Source organism: Mirounga leonina, unplaced genomic scaffold, assembly GCF_011800145.1.
Source record: "Mirounga leonina isolate KUSES-001 unplaced genomic scaffold, KU_Mleo_1.0 Mir_201, whole genome shotgun sequence".
In the NCBI taxonomy this organism is placed as follows: Eukaryota; Metazoa; Chordata; class Mammalia; order Carnivora; family Phocidae; genus Mirounga; species Mirounga leonina.
Window position 1 is genome coordinate 31,900,664 of NW_023270504.1, and position 18,383 is coordinate 31,919,046.

Below are 18,383 nucleotides of genomic sequence, written 5' to 3' on the forward strand. Positions count from 1 at the left end.
CAAATAAATAAATAAAATATTTTTTTAAAAAAATAAATAAATAAAAATTAACAACATATTTGAACATCTGTCCATGTTTCAATAAATAAATATCTATAGTCTCCTGCTTTAGGACATTTAGGGTATTCAGCAGCCTTCTTTGGAATGGGCACACGACAGTCCTTCAGAGAGCTCGCAAATTCCTTAAACCTTTTCCTTTTCAGTTTCCAGTTTCATTCACTTTTCCGAAACCTTCTTCTGATTAGTTATAGCCTGATATGTTTAGAAAAATACTATGTAATAGAACTTTGTGCAGTGATGAACATGTTCTGTATCTGCTCTGTCCGATATTATAGTCACAAGTCACAGGAGATAGTTGAATACTTGAAATATGACTAGTGTGAGTAAGGAACTGAATTTTTAACTTTATTTAATTTCTACTTAAACTTAAAAAACCTGCATGTGGCTAGTGACTAGTGAATATTAGACACCCAGGTCTAGAAGTCAGGTTTTTATTTTTCCCTCTAAGCCAGCCCCTGTGTTTACAATAATTTGTTCACAATACCCCAGGCTTGAAACATAGAAGTCATTCTTTTTTTTTTTTTTAAGATTTTATTTAAAGATAAATATTTATTTTTTTTTAATTTTTTTTTTTAAAGATTTTATTTATTTATTTATTGGAGAGCGAGCGAGAGAGAAACAGCATGAGAGAGGAGAGGGTCAGAGGGAGAAGCAGGCTCCCCGCTGAGCCGGGAGCCCGATGTGGGACTCGATCCCAGGACCCTGGGATCATGACCTGAGCCGAAGGCAGTCGCTTAACCAACTGAGCCACCCAGGCGCCCTAAAGATAAATATTTATTTATTTATTTATTTACTTATTTGACAGAGAGACACAGTGAGAGAGGGAACACAAGCCGGGGGAGTGGGAGAGGGAGAAGCAGGCTTCCTGCCGAGCAGGGAGCCCGATGCGGGGCTCGATACCAGGACCCTGAGATCATGACCTGAGCTGAAGGCAGACGCTTAACGACTGAGCCACCCAGGTGCCTCTAGAAGTCATTCTTTAGCTCTTTTCTTCACTTCCTGCCCTCTCTTTCTTTTTCTTTTTCTTTGTTTAGTAATCTCTACACCCAGCCTGGCGCTTGAACTCACAACCTCGAAATCAAGAGTCACATGCTCTACTGATTGAGCCAGCCAGGGACCCCTCTTGCCCTCTTTCTTTGTCAGCTGTTACCAACTGTCCCAATTTTGTGATGATTCTCCCATTATCCTACAGGTCCTGCCTCAAATTATTCCAAGTGTCTCCTAATTTTTCTCCTTCACTTTATGTCTTCCCCATCATGCATTTTGCATGCTACAAGCATAGTGAGCTTCCTAACATTGCCTCTTACATTGGAAACCCACAGTTATTCCCTTCCCCTAAGGGTACTTTACAAAACTTTCATTGGTTTCTATGATCTGGTCATTGCATCTGATGTCTCTTACCGTTTTGTATTTTATTTTATTTTAATTTTTATCTTTATTTTAATTTTTAGAGAGAGCTTGAGAGCCAAGGGGGAGGGGCAGAGGGAATCTTAAGCAGGCTCCACACCCAGAGGGCTCCATCTCATGACCCTGAGTTTATAAACTGAGCTGAAATCAAGAGTTGGACACTTAAAACGACTGAGCCACCCAGACACCCATACTGTCTTGTATTTTATTTTATTTTATTATTATTTTTTTTAAATTTATTTATTAGAGAGAGATAGAGCAGGAACACAAGCAGGGGGAGTGGGAGAGGGAGAAGCAGGCTTCCCGTGGAGCAGGGATCCCAAAGTGGGACTCGATCCCAGGACCCTGGGATCATGACCCGAGCCGAAGGCAGACACTTAACCATCTGAGCCACCCAGGTGCCCCTGTCTTGTATTTTAAACAAACCATGCTTATTCCTTAAACTGCTGCTCTAGAATGGTAGACTCCTGTGATAGCTATTACTAATGTTCACCCATATGTAATTCTTTTTTTTTTTTAAAGATTTTATTTATTTATTTGAGAGAGAATGAGATAGAGAGCATGAGAGGGGGGAGGGTCAGAGGGAGAAGCAGACTCCCTGCTGAGCAGGGAGCCCGATGTGGGACTCGATCCCGGGACTCCAGGATCGTGACCTGAGCCGAAGGCAGTCGCCCAACCAACTGAGCCACCCAGGCGCCCCCACCCATATGTAATTCTTATCTCCTTGCCAGGAGCGGGAACATTGCATTTAGGCAGGGCCATGTGACTGGTCCTAGCCATTGAAATATGAGTGGTGTGATTTATGTCCCTTCTAGGCTGTGGCATTTAAGAAGAAAGACTAACGGGCGCCTGGGTGGCTCAGTTGGTTAAGCGACTGCCTTCGGCTCAGGTCAAGATCCTGGAGTCCCAGGATCGAGTCCCGCATCGGGCTCCCTGCTCGGCAGGGAGTCTGCTTCTCCCTCTGACCCTTCTCCCTCTCACGCTCTCTGTCTCTCATTGTCTCTCTCTCAAATAAATAAATAAAATCTTTTAAAAAAAAAAAAGAAGAAAGACTAACTTCTTAGAGGGGAAAAATTAGGTTCTTATTGCTGTCTTTGCTGCTTTGCTATCCCATTTGTTATCTAAAATGTGATTTAAAGCTTATTCTCATGCCATGTTATTATAAATAGGATCTGTGGTAGCATCCATTGGTGTAATGTGGGTAGGGTTTGGTTTCAAGTTCATGAAGCAGTAAGCGTGAGAAGGAGAGGTTAAGGGAGGTGACCCAGTTCATGATGCAAGATTTTTGTCACATTGAATGTTTTTCATTTTTTCCTGAGTCATGTGCTGATTATAGACTTTTCCATAAATAGTTAACTCTACACTTTCCCAGAACTAGCCAGCTCTTCCAGACAGTGTTAGTTTGTGCTGAATATAGTCAACCCTGTTCTGGATTATATACTCTGACTAGTAGAAGTCTTGCTGAATTGCATATTTGATGTCAAATAATAACTTCTATTATGCACAGTTTTGCATTTATTAAGATAGAGCACCTTGTTGCTGAAGTAATACGGATTTATTAATAAGACATTTCTTTTTTAAGTTGGAAAGGAGAGTAAGTTCATCTGTTAGTAAAATGACTATCAAATCATGTAGCTGTGGTACTGGTTTGTTATTCACTCAACCATTAAGCAGTCACTCCCCTGTTTCCCTCTTCCCTTCAGCCCCAGGCAACCACTATTCTACTTTCTGTCTCTATGAATTTAACTCTTCTAGGCACCTCATTTGAGTGGAATCAAATAATATTTGTTCTTTTGGGTCTGACTTATTTCACTTAGCATAATGTCTTTTTTTTTTTTTAAGATTTTATTTATTTATTTGAGAGAGCGAGAATGAGAGAGAGAGAGAGAGAGCACATGAGAGGGGGGAGGGTCAGAAGGAGAAGCAGGCTCCCTGCTGAGCAGGGAGCCCGATGTGGGACTCGATCCCAGGACTCCAGGATCATGACCTGAGCCGAAGGCAGTCGCTTAACCAACTGAGCCACCCAGGCACCCCTTAGCATAATGTCTTTAGGGTTCATCCATGCTATAGTATGTATCAGAATTTCATTCCTTTTTTTTTTAAGTAATCTCTGTGCCCAACATGGGGCTTAATTTCATGACCCTGAGATTGAGAGTCACATGCTCTACCGACTGAGCCAGCCAGGCCCCTCATTCCTTTTTTAAGGCTGAATAATATTCTAACGTATGCATGTCACACATTTTGCTTATCCATTCATCTGCTGATGGACATTTGGGTTATTTCTCCCTTTTGGCTATTGTGAATAATGCTGCTGAAAACATTGGTGTTACAAACATCTATTTGAGTCTCTGCTTTCAGTTCTTGTGGGAATATACTCAGGTGTAGGTTTGCTGGATCACATGGTAATTCTACGTTTAATTTTTGGAAGAACTGCCTTACTTTTTTCCACAGTAGCTGCATCATTTTATATTCCCATCTGCAATACACAAGGGTTCCAGTTTCTCTACATCCTCACCAATACTTGTTCTCTGTTTTATGGTTTTGTTTTATAGTAACCATCCTAATGGGTGTGAAGTGTGGTGTCTCATTGTGACAGCTCATTTCTTTTATTGCTGAATAATATTCCATTGTAGGGATGTACCATAGTTTGTTTCTCCATTCACCTATTGAAGAACATCTTGATTGCTTCCATGTTTTGACAATTATGAATAAAGTTGTTTTAAACTTTTTTGTGCCAGTTTTTGTGTTGATAGAAGTTTTCATCTCATTTGAGTAAATACCAAGGAGCATGATTGCTAGATCATATGGTAAGACTATCTTTAGTTGTAACAAACTACCAAGCTGTCTTCCACAGTGGTTGTGTCATTTTGGGTTTCTACCAGCAATGTATGGGGGTTCCAGTTTCTCTCTGTCTTTGCCAAACTTGCTATCATTGCTGTTTTTGATTATAGCTACTCTAGTGGGTGTGTGGTGGTATCTCACTATGTTTTTAATTTTCATTTCCCTAATGCTAATGATGTTGAACATCTTTTCATGTGCTTATTGGTCATTTGCATATCTTTGGAGAAATGTCTATTCTTATCCTTTACCCTTTTTTTGATTGGGTTATTTGTCTTTCTATTGTTGAGCTATAAGAATTGTTTATTTTTATATTTTAAAAATATTTTATTTATTTTATTTGCCAGAGAGAGAGAGCACAAGCTGGGGGAGCAGGAGGGAGAGGGAGAATCAGGATCCCTGCTGAGCAGGGAGCTGGACACAGGGCTCTATCCCAGGACTCTGGGATCGTGACCTGAGCTGAAGGCAGACGCTTCACCTACTGAGGCACCCAGGTGTCCTTAAGAATTCTTTATGTATTTTAGATACCAGACCCTTATCAGATACATGATTTCAGATATTCTCTTCCATTCTGTTGTTTGTGTTGGTAGTGTACTTTGATATACATTTTTAATTTTTATGAAGTCCAGTTTATCTGTGTTTTCTTTGATTTCTTATGATTTTGGTGTCCTATCTAAGAAGCCATTACTTAATCGAGAGTCATGCACATTTTCACCTATGTTTCCTTTTAAGAGTTTTATAGTTTTAGCTTTTAAATTTAGATCTTTGTTAGGGGTGCCTGGCTGGCTTGGTTGGTGGAGTGTGCAACTCTTGATCTCGGTGTTGTGCATTCAAGTCCTGTGTTGGGTGTAGAGATTACTTAAAAAAAAACTTTAAAAAATTTTAGATCTTTGATCCATTTTGAACTAATTTTTGTATGTGCTGTGAAGTAGGCATGTAGATTCATTATTTTGCATGGGAATATGCAGTTCTCCCAGCACCATTTGTTGAAAAGTTTCTTCATTCCTCTGTTGAATGGTCTTGGTTCCCTTCTCAAAAATCAATTGACCTTAAGGGCACCTGGGTGGCTCAGTTGGTTAAGGAACTGCCTTCAGCTCAGGTCATGATCCTGGAGTCCCAGGATCGAGTCCCACATTGGGCTCCCTGCTCAGCAGGGAGTCTGCTTCTCCCTCTGACTCTCCCCCCTTTCATGCTCTCTCTCTCTCAAATAAATAAATAAAATCTTTTAAAAAAATCAATTGACCTTAAATATATGGATTTATTTCTGGCCTCTCAATTAGATTCCATTGGTCTATCAGTCTGTCTTTATTCCATAACCATACTATCATGTTATAGCTCTGTAGTAAGTTTTGAAATTATAAAGTTTGAGTCCTTCTACTTTGTTCTTCTTTTTCAAAATCACTTTGACTATTTTGTGTCTCTTGCAATTCTATATGAATTTTCGGATTGTTTTATCCATTTCTGGAACAAAGGCAGTTGGAATTTTTTTTTTTTTAAGATATAATTTTTTTTTTTTAAGATTTTATTTATTTATTTGACAGAGAGAGACACAGCGAGAGAGGGAACACAAGCAGGGGGAGTGGGAGAGAGAGAAGCAGGCTCCCCTCAGAGCAGGGAGCCCGATGCGGGACTCAATCCCAGGACCCTGGGATCATGACCTGAGCCGAAGGCAGTTGCTTAACCAACTGAGCCACCCAGGTGCCCTAAGATATAATTTTTAAGTAATCTCTACAACCAAAGTGGGGTTCAAACTTAAAACCCTAAGATCAAGAGTAGTTCGTATGCTCCATGGCCTGAGACAGCCAGGCGCCCTGCAGTTGGAATTTTGAAAGGGACTGCATTGAATCTGTAGGTCAGTTTGGAGGGTATTGCCATCTATAACCCCATCCCAGATTTTGATTCAGTTCATTATTTCTGGAGATGTGTACTGTTTCATTCTTTTCTCAGCTTTTCTATCAGGAACAGATATTTGATCCTGAAATCAGATTTTGAGTGGGTGCGTGATGAAATTTCCCTGCATTCTTTTCCTTCAAATCTGTCCTCTCTCAAATCTGTCTCCCCGTGTGCAAGATACCTTGGGGTGTGGGAACACTGGAACCTATTTTTTTTTAAACTTTTTTTTTTTTTTAAGATTTTATTTATTTATTTATTTATTAGAGAGCGAGCGAGAGAGAAACAGCATGAGAGAGGAGAGGGTCAGAGGGAGAAGCAGGCTTCCCGCTGAGCCGGGAGCCCGATGTGGGACTCGATCCCAGGACCCTGGGATCATGACCTAAGCCGAAGGCAGTCGCTTAACCAACTGAGCCACCCAGGCGCCCTGGAACCTATTTTTTAAACATTCATAACTGAAGTATTTTTATGTATAATGAGTTAGCATGAAGGTACTTATGTTGGATTTCTGCAGTTAAGGTAGGTCTCTTGGATGACCCATTCAAGGAAATTCACTTAATCCAGCTTAATGAAGCCTCTATCCTTCGTGTACTGATGGAAACACTGGGGCACATATTGAGGCCAGATTTCCGGATCAGACCGTGCAGGTTTGAGCAGATGTGGCAAGAATGAGAACCCTGGCTGAATTTTCTGGGATGGCTCCAAGAGAGCTTCTGGTGACCCATATTGCTCTCTCAAATGCAATGAGGCAAAAGGCTATTTTTTACTTTTTAAAAATCTGTCTACTATGGTATCATTTGGGGTATTGTTTTTGCCATTGAGTAAATAATTGAACCATGTCTGTATGTTTAGTAGATGTTTTTAATTTGATTATAACTATTTGGGTGGGTTTTTTTTTAAAGATTTTATTTATGTATTAGAGAGAGAGAGAGAGAGAGAGAGAGCATGAATGGGGGGAGGGGCAGAAGGAGAAACGTACTCCCTGCCAAGCAGGGAGCCTGTTGCCAGGCTGGATCCCAGGATCCTGAGATCATGACCTGAGCAGAAGTCAGTTGCTTAATTGACTGAGCCACCCAGGTGCCCCTTATTTGGGTTTTCTAAAGCAGTGTTTGTCAAGACTAACTGCCTGAATGCTGACTTAAAAAAAGATCATGGGGGGCCACTTGGGTGGCTCAGTCAGTTGGGCGTCTGCCTTCCCCTCAGGTCATGATCCTGGGGTGCTGGGATCCAGGCCCACATTGGGCTCCCTGCTTGGCAGGGAGTCTGCTTCTCTCCCTCCGCCCTTCCCCATGCTCATGCTCTCTCCCTCACTTGCTCTCTCTCTCAAATAAATAAATAAAATCTTTAAAAAAAAAAAAGAATCATGGGTGCGCCTGGCTGGCTTAGTCGGTAGAGCATGTGACTCCATCTTCTGGTTGTAAGTTCCTGCCCATGGTTGGGTGTAGAGATTACTTAAAAAAAAAAAAAATCCTAAAAAAAATCATGGAGCCCTACCCCAGACCTATTAAACCAGATGCTCCATGATAGGGTTTGGGAATCTGTATTTTTAATACATTTGCTCAGTAATTTTATTGTGCATTCAGTTTGGAGACCCATAGATTTAGAAAGCATTTTGCTCTGCCCATACAACTATTCTAAACTTGTTGATCTGATATTCACTTTGAAAGCCCTGAGTGTATTTCAGGCTGGAATATGATGATTGCTGACTCACTTGACTCTTGGTTTTACACTGAAGTGGGTGGGATTTGGTGTGCTAAAGTCTGTTTGTCTTTGAAACATTTTTCTCTGGGTTTATAGCGGAGGCTTTATGCTGCATTGGTGGTACTGCATAGCTCTTTGCCTTTGAAAGTCTGGGTTGGGGGTGATTAAATGAAAATCACTGAATCTGTCTGTGTCATTGGTTTGCTAAATAAATAGCCTTTTGTGTCCTGACAGCAGTAGACTTTTTCTGGTTTAGGTTTTCCACATGGCTTATTATCAAGTATGACAACTTGTCGTGTGTAATCAGCATCACATTAGTCTCATGAGAATAGACACTCCTTTAATCAGCTGCTTTTCTTTAATCTGGCAGGTGAGGCATATGGTAACCAAGACATTATTGTCATTTACTTCGTGGCATGGTGGTAGTACTGGTGGTGGTGTGATTGGGTGTGTGGGTGTGTATATGTTTTAGGTATGTAGATTTTCCAAAAAGAGACAGATGGCAGATAAAACATTCATGTAATCCTTATTTTTCACTGTACATCAAAAATTATCATGTTTTAGAATTCACTAATAATTTTACTTTTCAGAACATCTAAGATTCTTGGGGCACCTGGGTGGCTCAGTCGTTACGCGTCTGCCTTCGGCTCGGGTCATGCTCTCAGTGTCCTGGGATCGAGCCCCATATTGGGCTCTCTGCTCTGTGGGGAGCCTGCTTCTCCCTCTCCCACTCCCCCTGCTTGTGTTCCCTCTCTCTCGCTGTGTCTCTCTCTGTCAGATAAATAAATAAAATCTTTAAAAAAAAAAAAAAGAACATCTAATATTCTTAAGTAATCTCTTTACCCAACATGGGGCTCAAATTCACAACCTCAAGATCAAGAGTCATGCTCTATGGACTGAGCCAGCCAGGTGCCCCCAGAAGATCTACTTTCTAATCTTGTTTTAATATGATTTATTTGAGCCTGGGTGAATCATTTCAACTTCTGTAAGTCCCATATTCTTCATATAATGAGGAGGATGAACTAGATGGCCTTTATATTACAGATCCTCCCAAATCTAAAATTCAGTGATTCAGGCATTGACTAAAACTCCCATAAACGTGGAGATAATAGTTGAGGTCTTGGGGCACCTGGGTGGCTCAGTTGTTGGGCGTCTGCCTTCAGCTCAGGTCATGATCCCAGGGTCTTGGGATCGAGCCCCACATCGGGCTCCCTGCTCAGCGGGAAGCCTGCTTCTCCCTCTCCCACTCCTCCTGCTTGTGTTCCCTCTCTCGCTGTGTCTCTCTCTATCAAATAAATAAAAAATCTTTAAAAAAAAAAAATAGTTGAGGTCTTATTCTTTCCATTCCTCTTTTATAATATTCTCTTTCACAATTCCATCACCATAAATAGTCTAGTTAGTGTTCTATGTATGTGGTTGTTCTGTACTCTTATTGTCTTATGTAAAATGACTTCTTATTTTTTGTCATTTGAGCTAGCCTCAAAATTACTGATAACTTTTTTTTTAAGGTTTTTTTTTTATTTATTCATTAAAGACACAGAGATACAGAGAGAGAGAGAGACTATGAGCAGGGGGAGAAGCAGAGGGAGGGGGAGAAGCAGGCCCCCCGCCTAGCAGGGAGCCCGATGCGGGGCTTGATGCAGGGCTCGATCCCAGGACCCTGGGGTCATGACCCAAGCTAAATGCAGATGCTTAACCATCTGAGCCACCCAGGCACCCCTGATAACTTTTTTTAAATTCCTGTAATTTATAAATAACTTTAATTTTATTGTTTTTTTTCTTTATTTTTTTGTGTTTTTTTCCCCTTAAGTGTCCTCTCTCCCCAGCAATGTTGTCATCTATACATGTATATTTATACATTGTAGTCATTTGAGTCTTCATCATAGTGACAGTGATAGCCATCACTATCAAGTTTTTGAGTACTTTTTTAGTCCATACTGGACACAAGTCTAGGACAAAGGGAGTGTCTCAAATAGCTTATAATGTGGTCAGAATGATAATAAACTATAAAATCATTGAACAGTATTAGACAGGATATACTTCAGTATTACGCTATGTGGCACAGAAGGAATAATATGAATGTTCAAACAGCAGTGATACGGTAGTAGTCAGTGAAGAAGATACTGTGGAGTAGTAAAGAGACTTAAATTGGTCCTTGAAGGGGTGGACAGAATTTGAATAATCGGCAAGAGGAAGGGCAGTCCAGGTTAGATAAAAATGTAGTTATAATATGTCCTTTTTATTAGTGAAGAAGTTGGCAGTGAGTTCATACTGGGCAGGAATTTGAATGAATTTTTTAAAAATTCCTTACCACATATAATTTAATGTGGCTTGTAATAGCACATAATGGAAAAATCTAAATGAATTAATTAAATGAAAATATTCTAATAAATGAGATCAGAGTAGGAAAACTATACATTTCCTTAGTGTGAATAATAGAACACAGATGCGTAGTCTCTAAGGTCCCATATGGTAATACTAGCATTGAGCAGTGTATTTGGTTCTGAGGCAAAAGCCAAAAACAAGTGAAGGTATACTTAGTTCCAGATTTCTTTTTCCGTAACTAGAAGCTATACTATTTTCTTTTAAGTGGAACATTATTCTTTAAAATATATATTTTTTCACTTAGAGCTTTACGTAAGTAGGGCACAGAGAAATGTAGAAGAAGATGTTGTGAATATCAAACATGGTATTAGCTTTCAAAACACTGTCTCTTAATGTGATTCTGGATAAAAGCTAAGGAAATGACACTTAAATGCAGCCTCATTAAAACAACTAGTTAACACTCTTTGGGGACCTATATTATATGTATGTACTTCTCTGATGATCCAGCTTACTATGAGGATAAAATCTAGAATGTAGAGGAATGGAGGGATTATCTCTCATGTCAGACTGAAAAACAGATTCGGAGCACCTGGGTGGCTGAGTCAGTTTGAATGGCTGACTCTTCATTTTGGCTCAGGTTGTGAGATTGAGCCCTGGGTTGGGCTCTGTGCTCAGTGGGGAGTCTGCTTGAGATTCTCTCTCTACCTCTGCCCCTCCCCGCTCAAATAAATAAATAAATCTTTATAAGAAGAAAAGATCCAACAGGTTGTATTCTCTAGCAAGAATCTGAAACGTTTAGGTGCTCTACATTTCCGAATAAGGGCAAGTCAGGAACAAACATGGAACTTAAAAGACTAACCAAAACTTTCAGCATGGTTGTTATCCTACTTCTGTCTTAGAAGTATGATTGAAGGAGTATCTGCAGGTAAAAGAAGGATTTCTCTTTTTTTTTTTTTTTAAGTTTTTTGTTTTTTTTTTAAATTTATTTGACAGAGAGAGACACAGAGAGAGAGGGAACACAAGCAGGGGGTGTGGGAGGGAGAAGCAGTCTTCCCGCAGAGCAGGGAGCCCGACTCGGGGCTCGATCCCAGGACCCTGGGATCACGACCCGACCCGAAGGCAGCCACTCAATGACTGAGCCACCCAGGATTTAAGAGATTTAAGAGAAGGATTTCCATTAAAAACACTTTCATTCACTATAATTCATGACAGTGATTGATCAAAATTCTTATGTTTTTGGATGTAAGAGATTATTTGAGCCTGGAGAAAGTTTGAAGGCAAGTCTTTTAGAGACCAGTCACACCTGGAAACAGAAAACCATGGAACTTCTTGTATTCAGGAAGGTAGCTTCTTAGTAAAACTGCCCAGATGAATTTATTGTGAAATGTGCCCTCAAATTTTAAAAACTTAACTTTCCTTCTGAATTTTTGAACGTAAAATTTTTTTTTAAAGATTTTATTTATTAATTTGACAGAGAGAGACACAGCGAGAGAGGGAACGCAAGCAGGGGGAGTGGGAGAGGGAGAAACAGGCTTCCCGCTGAGCAGGGAGCCTGATGTGGGGCTCGATCCCAGGACCCTGAGATCATGACCTGAGCCAAAGGCAGACGCTTAACGACTGAGCCACCCAGGCATCCCTGAATTTTTGAATGTAAATTAACTAAACTCTGTTGGATATGTGCTCAGGGGAAAAAAAGATTAGTTTTCGATCAACTGATATTAAGCCATATACAATATAATATAATAACCCTATTTCATATTACTTGGCATTATGTAGACTGTCAGAAGGTTGGTCCTGCGGATCCAAAGTCTTACAGTACTGAAAACAGGTTCTGTATAAGCATCATTGATGAGAAATCTATGATGAACTGATCCTGTTTACAGAGACAAGATTTGGGGAAAGATCACTATCAAATAGTAACATTTTAGGGAATCCAAAGGATTGGTGAGTGGGAGCTACTATCTGTTGAGCTATCTGTTTACTACCTAAAATGTAATGGGACTTATTAGCCTTGACAACATCGTTTTGAGGTAGGTTTTATTTTCCCATTTTACATAAGAGGAAAAGCTGAAGATTATTTTCCTAAGGTCACATGTAGTGATGATCTGGAATGCTTGACTCCAAAGCTTATCTTCCACTTTATTGATCCGCCTTCCAGGAAGCCAGAAGGGAGAGAGAGAATTTCATTGAAAGAGATAAGATTGACCTTAAATTAATTTCCCAGTCCGTGTTTGCCTTGTTTTAATAATGTCACGATATATTCTGGGTGTCACTTTACCTAGTATAGTTACATTATTCAGTGCTGTTGCAGAGCCACCTAAAAGTTTGCAAATTATTTCTAAAAGGAAAACCTATTAGGGACGCCTGGGTGACGCAGTTGGTTGAGTACATGACTCTTGATTTTGGACCAGGTCATGATCTCAGGGTTGTGGGATCAAGCCCTGTGTGGGACTCTGCACTCAGCTCAGTCTGCTTGTTCCTCTCCCTCTGTTCCTCCCCTTGCTCACGCTGTCTCTCTCTTTCTCTCAAATAAATAAATAAAATCTTTAAAAAAAAAAGGAAAACCTATTATAATTACAGACAGTACTTAAGATTTATTAAAAGTCTATCTCTAAGCAAAATAAGCCAGTCTCCAAAGACAAATACTGTATGATTTCACTTACATAAAGTACTTAGTGTAGTCAAATTGGAGAGACAGAAAGTAGAATGGAGGTTGCCAGGAGCTGGGGTTGGGGGGAAAGGAAGGAATGGGGAGTTATTGTTTAGTGGGTATAGAGTTTTGGTTTTTCAGGATGTAGAAAGTTCTTGGGATGCCTGGGTGCCTAAGTCGGTTAAGTGTCCGACTCTTGATTTTGGCTCAGGTCATGATCTTAGGGTCCTGGGATTGAGCCCTGAGTCAGGCTCAGTGTTTAGTGGGGAGTCTGCCTGAGAATTCTATCCCTCTTCCTCTGCTCCTCCCCCTGAGCTTGTTCCTTCCCTCCTTCCCTCTCTCTCTCTCAAATAAATAATTATTAAAAAATCCTTAAAAAAAAGGTGTCGAAAATTCTAGAGATGAATGGTGGTGATGGTAGTACAACATTATGAATGTAAGTAATACAGCTGACTACACATTTAAAAATAATTAAGATGGAAAATTTATGTTACATGTATTTTACCACAATTAAAAAAATTAGGGGGGAGCCTGCCTTTAAAGATGGACTTTTATGCTTAGGACAGTTTATGAAGATTACGTTTTTCCTAGGATGCATTGTCTTTACATTTTGCATAATAGATTGTGTTTGTTTGTTTGTTTTTTTAAAGATTTTATTTATTTATTTGAGAGAGAGAATGAGATAGAGAGAGCATGAGAGGGGGAAGGGTCAGAGGGAGAAGCAGACTCCCTGCTGAGCAGGGAGCCCGATGCGGGACTCGATCCCGGGACTCCAGGATCATGACCTGAGCCGAAGGCAGTCGCTTAACCAACTGAGCCACCCAGGCACCCGATTGTGTTTGTTTTATATAATGTTTTAGTTTTTATGTACATAATTTCATGTAAGGTATTGATATAGGCAGAAATGATAAGTGAAATGTCATTAAGCAAATATATTAATCATGACGTTGAAGAGATCCTTTGTGTTATACTTCAACTAGAAATACCTAAGGAACTTTTTTTTTGTTTCACAAAAAAATTATTTTAAGTTTTATTTTGTTTAGTCTCAGCTTAGAAGGGAAGTGTTTTATGTTACCTAAAGGAAAATTATTTTTGTCAACTTTAAATTTGAAAACTAATAAAAATTCTGTGAAATGTTGAAGCAGTCAACCTTTTGTTTTTGAAAGGTATTTTTAAAGACATAGGGATGCTATAATAATCAAATTTCTTGGTCTAGGGGTGCCTGGCTGACTCAGTTGGTAGAACATGGGACTCGATCTTGGGGTTATGAATTTGAGCCCCATGGTGGTTGTAGAGATTATTTAAAAATAAAATCTTAAAATAATCAAGTTGCTTGGTCTAAATTAATAAGCTCATCCTTTAATTCAGCTTTTATTTGCTTGCAGAAAGTCAAAACATACAAATGGTAAATCCATCTCTTTCTAAAACTTATCAGTGGTAGAAAACAGTGATATAAACAATTGAAAAAGCACTAGAAATGTGTCTGTAAGTCTATTCTGAATGTGAGAGGTGTGGGGTGTCATATTTGTATTCAGTATTTTAGATGAAATGTTGAGGCAGGAGAAATTAGTAGATTTTATTTTATTTATTTATTTATTTAATTTTATTTATTTATTTATTTTAAAGATTTTATTTATTTATTCATGAGAGATAGAGAGAGAGGCAGAGGCAGAGGGAGAAGCAGGCTCCCTGCGGAGCAGGGAGCCCGATGCAGGACTCGATCCCAGGACCCTGGGATCATGACCTGAGCTGAAGGCAGACGCTTAACCGACTGAGCCACCCAGGCGTCCCTTATTTTATTTATTTTAAAGATTTTATTTATTTGACAGAGAAAGACACAGCAAGAGAGGGAACACAAGCAGGGGGGATTGGGAGAGGGAGAAGCAGGCTTCCTGCCAAGCAGGGAGCCCGATGCGGGGCTCGATCCCAGGACCCTGAGATCATGACCTGAGCCAAAGGCAGACGCTTAACCAACTGAGCCACCCAGGCGCCCCCAAATTAGTAGATTTTAAAGCATCTTGTCTCATTTTCTCCTTCAGTGCTTTTCCCCTTTGTTCTCTATTCTGTGCCACAGACCAAGACCTTCCTTTCCTTTTACTACATGATAATAGCTTGTGGCCAGTATTTTTGGTATGCCCATAGTTCTCTTAAGTTGGAGGATATAAATCTGAGGATAATAGGCCTTGTCTTGAGCTGCAGTTTGCATGAAGATGTGAAGATAAGGGACCATGAATATCAATTTTTGAAGACATTTATTACTTACAGAGACAACTTTTCAGGTTTCTTTTTCTATTATTATGTCAAAAATGTTTCTGAGATATTTCCTTCCTGGCTTCCCAACTAGAAGATGAGGAGGACACAGCCTGGATTAATGATTTTTTTTTAAAGATTTTATTTATTTATTTATTTGAGAGAGAGAGAGCATGCACAAGTGGAGGGGAGGGGCAGAGGGAGAGGAAGAAGCAGAATTCGGGGCTCGATACCAGGACCCTGGGACCACGACCTGAGCCGAAGGCAGACACCCAACCAACTGAGCCACCCAGGTGCCCCTGGATTAATGATTTTATATTCAGACTGACCTAGGTTTGATTCACAGCTCCTCCATTGTGGTGGTCTAACCTACTCAAGCTTCAGTGTCCTCATCTTTAAGTATCTCTGAGCCCAGTAGCCTTGATAATGAGTTTTGATTTGTATTTTCTGACTTAAATAGTTAAAATACTACCCATATTTTAATGGCTTCTCTCTCTCTCATAGCTTCACAACCTCTGGATCAAGAAGTTTTATTAAAAGTTAAAACTGAAATTGAAGAAGAGCTAGAATCCCTGGACAAAGAAATTTCTGAAGGTCTGTTTATTCTTATTTTCCTAGTTACTTAGTAGACTCAGGTTGGTGTGGTTTACTGTTGCTTTGATATTTTACAGTAGAGCATTCTCAACATTACACAGCTTCATTGGTATAGGATTATAAAGGTGAAATTAGAAGGGATCCTTTTTCTTTCCTAGGGGATAGGTTTATAAATGTTTCCAAACCATACCTGACAGCCTTTTCCTGGTGTTAAGTAATATACTAAACAGTCATGTTAAGGTACTTTCCATTTAATGTCATTTGATTTGTATTGGTGTTTTTTTTTTTTTTTTTAAGATTTTATTTATTTATTTGAGAGAGAGAGAATGAGAGAGATCACATGAGAGTAGGGAGAGTCAAAGGGAGAAGTAGACTCCCCGCCGAGCAGGGAGCCCGATGTGGGACTCGATCCAGGGACTCCAGGATCATGACCTGAGCCAAAGGCAGTCGCTTAACCAACTGAGCCACCCAGGCGCCCTGTATTGGTGTTTTTTTAATTAATAACAACATTAGAGGGGAAATTATAAGTAAGTTGCTTCCATTTTTGCATGGATGTATGCTATAGATAGTTGTAAGAGTAATATACATGTAATTTTGTGGGGGGTGGGTGCTAGCTGCTTGCTTTACTGGGATTCTATGCCCTGTATCCCACTGAACAACAATGATTCTGCCTGTTCTTCCCCCAGTTAGAGCATGGCAGTATAACATGGAGTAAGGAAGCAGATGAGAAGTTGGTAGTTTGAGCTGAGGAGAGAGAAGCTGTGGTTGTTTCTTTCATGTTCAACATTTTATACTCGTATCACCTTCATAGTTTAAACTTTATCCATGGGGTGCCTGGGTGGCTCAGTCGGTTAAGGGTCTGTCTTTGGCTTGGGTCATGGTCTCCGAGTCCTGGAATCAAGCCCTGTATCGGGCTTCCTGTTTGGAGGGAAGTCTGCTTCTCTCTCTCTCCCTCTGCCTCTCCCCACTGCTTGTTCTCTCTCTCTCTCTCAAATAAATTAATAAAATCTTTAAAAAATAAAAATAAAATTTATCCATATGCAGGAATATTGAGTTTGAGGTTCATTTAAAAAAAGGGAATGAGATATCAGGAGCAAGATGGAGGAGGAGTAGGAGACCTAAATTTCGTCTGGTCCCAGGAATTCAGCTAGATAGGGATCAAAGCATTCTGAACACCTACGAACTCAGTAGGAGATCGAAGAAAAGAATAGCAGCAACTCTCTGAACAGAAAAGTGACCACTTTCTGGAAGGTAGAATGTGCGGAGAAGTGAATCCGAGGCAATATTCGGGAAGACAGACGGTGGGGGAGGGGGCCTCTTTCAGCTGCTACCTGTAAGTGATAGAGCCGTGGAGCTTTTAGAAGTTGGCTCTGCTGAGGGACGTCGCTCCAGTGGCTAAGTGGGGGGTGGAACCCTTGCTGGGACAGTGTGGTCTCAGGACCCTTGGGGCCACAGAAAGACCGGGGGTACCTGAGTGCGGCAGAGCTCCCAGGTATCGGAGCGGGGAAGCCAGCTGCAGAGACGGAGCAGAGGAGCGGGCTCTCAGCTCGGGGTTGCCATAAACTGTGATCCGCGGCACAGTCGGGCCACTGCTCCTCCAGCAGGGACCCAACAAGCGGCAGATCCGGGGAGACTCCCCTTCCTCCCCTGGGAGGAGCGGTGTGGGAGCGCACTGCAGGGTTTCGAGACTCCACATGGGGCCGTGTACCAGAGATAGAAACGCTCGGTCACAGGCCGGGTGAGCATGGAGTGCGCCGGAGACTGGGGAGACGGGAGTGACTGACTGCTTTTCTCTGGGGGCACACTGAGGAGTGGTGCCCCGAGTTCTCGGCTTCTCCGGGGCGGAGATCAGGAGGCCGCCATTTTCACTCTTGTCCTCCGAAGCCCTACGGAAAGCTTGCAGGGAACAAAAGCTCCCGAGAGCAAACTGGAGCAGATTACTTAGCCCGGACCTGGCAAGGGCAGGGCAATTCCGCCTCCGGCAAAGACATTTGGGAACCACGGCAACAGGCCCCTCCCCCAGAAGATCAGCAAGAACAGCCAGCCAATACCAAGTTTACAGATCAATGAGAACGGCAGAACGCCAGCGCTAGGGGAATACCGCACATAGAATTCATGGCTTTTTTCCCCTGATTCTTTAGTCTTTCAAAGTTAATTTTTTTTATTTTCTTTTTTTTTTTTAATTTTTCTTTTTCCCTTTTTCAACCAATATCTTATCAATCCCTGTTTTTAAAAATCATTTTTATTTTTCATTTTTAGAGTCATATTCTATCTCTTCATAGTAGTTAACCTTATTTTTGGTATATATGTAAGTTGTTCTCTCTTTAAAATATTGGGATACAGTTTCTCCTAACAGACCAAAATATACCCTAAATCTCTAGTGTATGGTTTTGTTCTAGTCTCCTGCCTGATCTCATTCTCTCCCTTTTTTTTTTTTAATTCCTCTTCTTTCTTTTTTTAACCAACTTCTTATCAATTCCTTTTATAAAATCTTTTATAATTTTCATCTTTTTTTTTTCTTTTTTATTTGACAGAGAGACACAGAGAGGGAACACAAGCAGGGGGAGTGGGAGAGGAAGAAGCAGGCTTCCTGCAGAGCAGGGAGCCCGATGCGGGGCTCGATCCCAGGACCCTGGGATCATGACCTGAGCCGAAGGCAGACACTCAA

At 40.7% G+C, this 18,383-nt stretch overlaps 1 protein-coding gene and 1 pseudogene across 15 annotated transcripts in view; one reads left to right on the forward strand and one right to left on the reverse strand.

Annotated features, from left to right (window-relative positions):
* BCL2L13 (BCL2 like 13) overlaps positions 1-18,383 on the forward strand; it is a 101,962-nt gene that overhangs the window by 23,692 nt on the left and 59,887 nt on the right. For 14 of the 15 annotated variants that reach the window (XM_035028582.1, XM_035028583.1, XM_035028586.1 and 11 more), the window contains one exon: positions 15,626-15,715. In XM_035028582.1, the coding sequence (XP_034884473.1) occupies positions 15,626-15,715 (90 nt within the window). Of the gene's footprint in view, positions 1-15,625; positions 15,716-18,383 lie in introns of those variants that run through there. The other variant, XM_035028577.1, reaches the window with a different exon arrangement.
* On the reverse strand, positions 6,751-6,920 carry LOC118025825 (annotated as a pseudogene).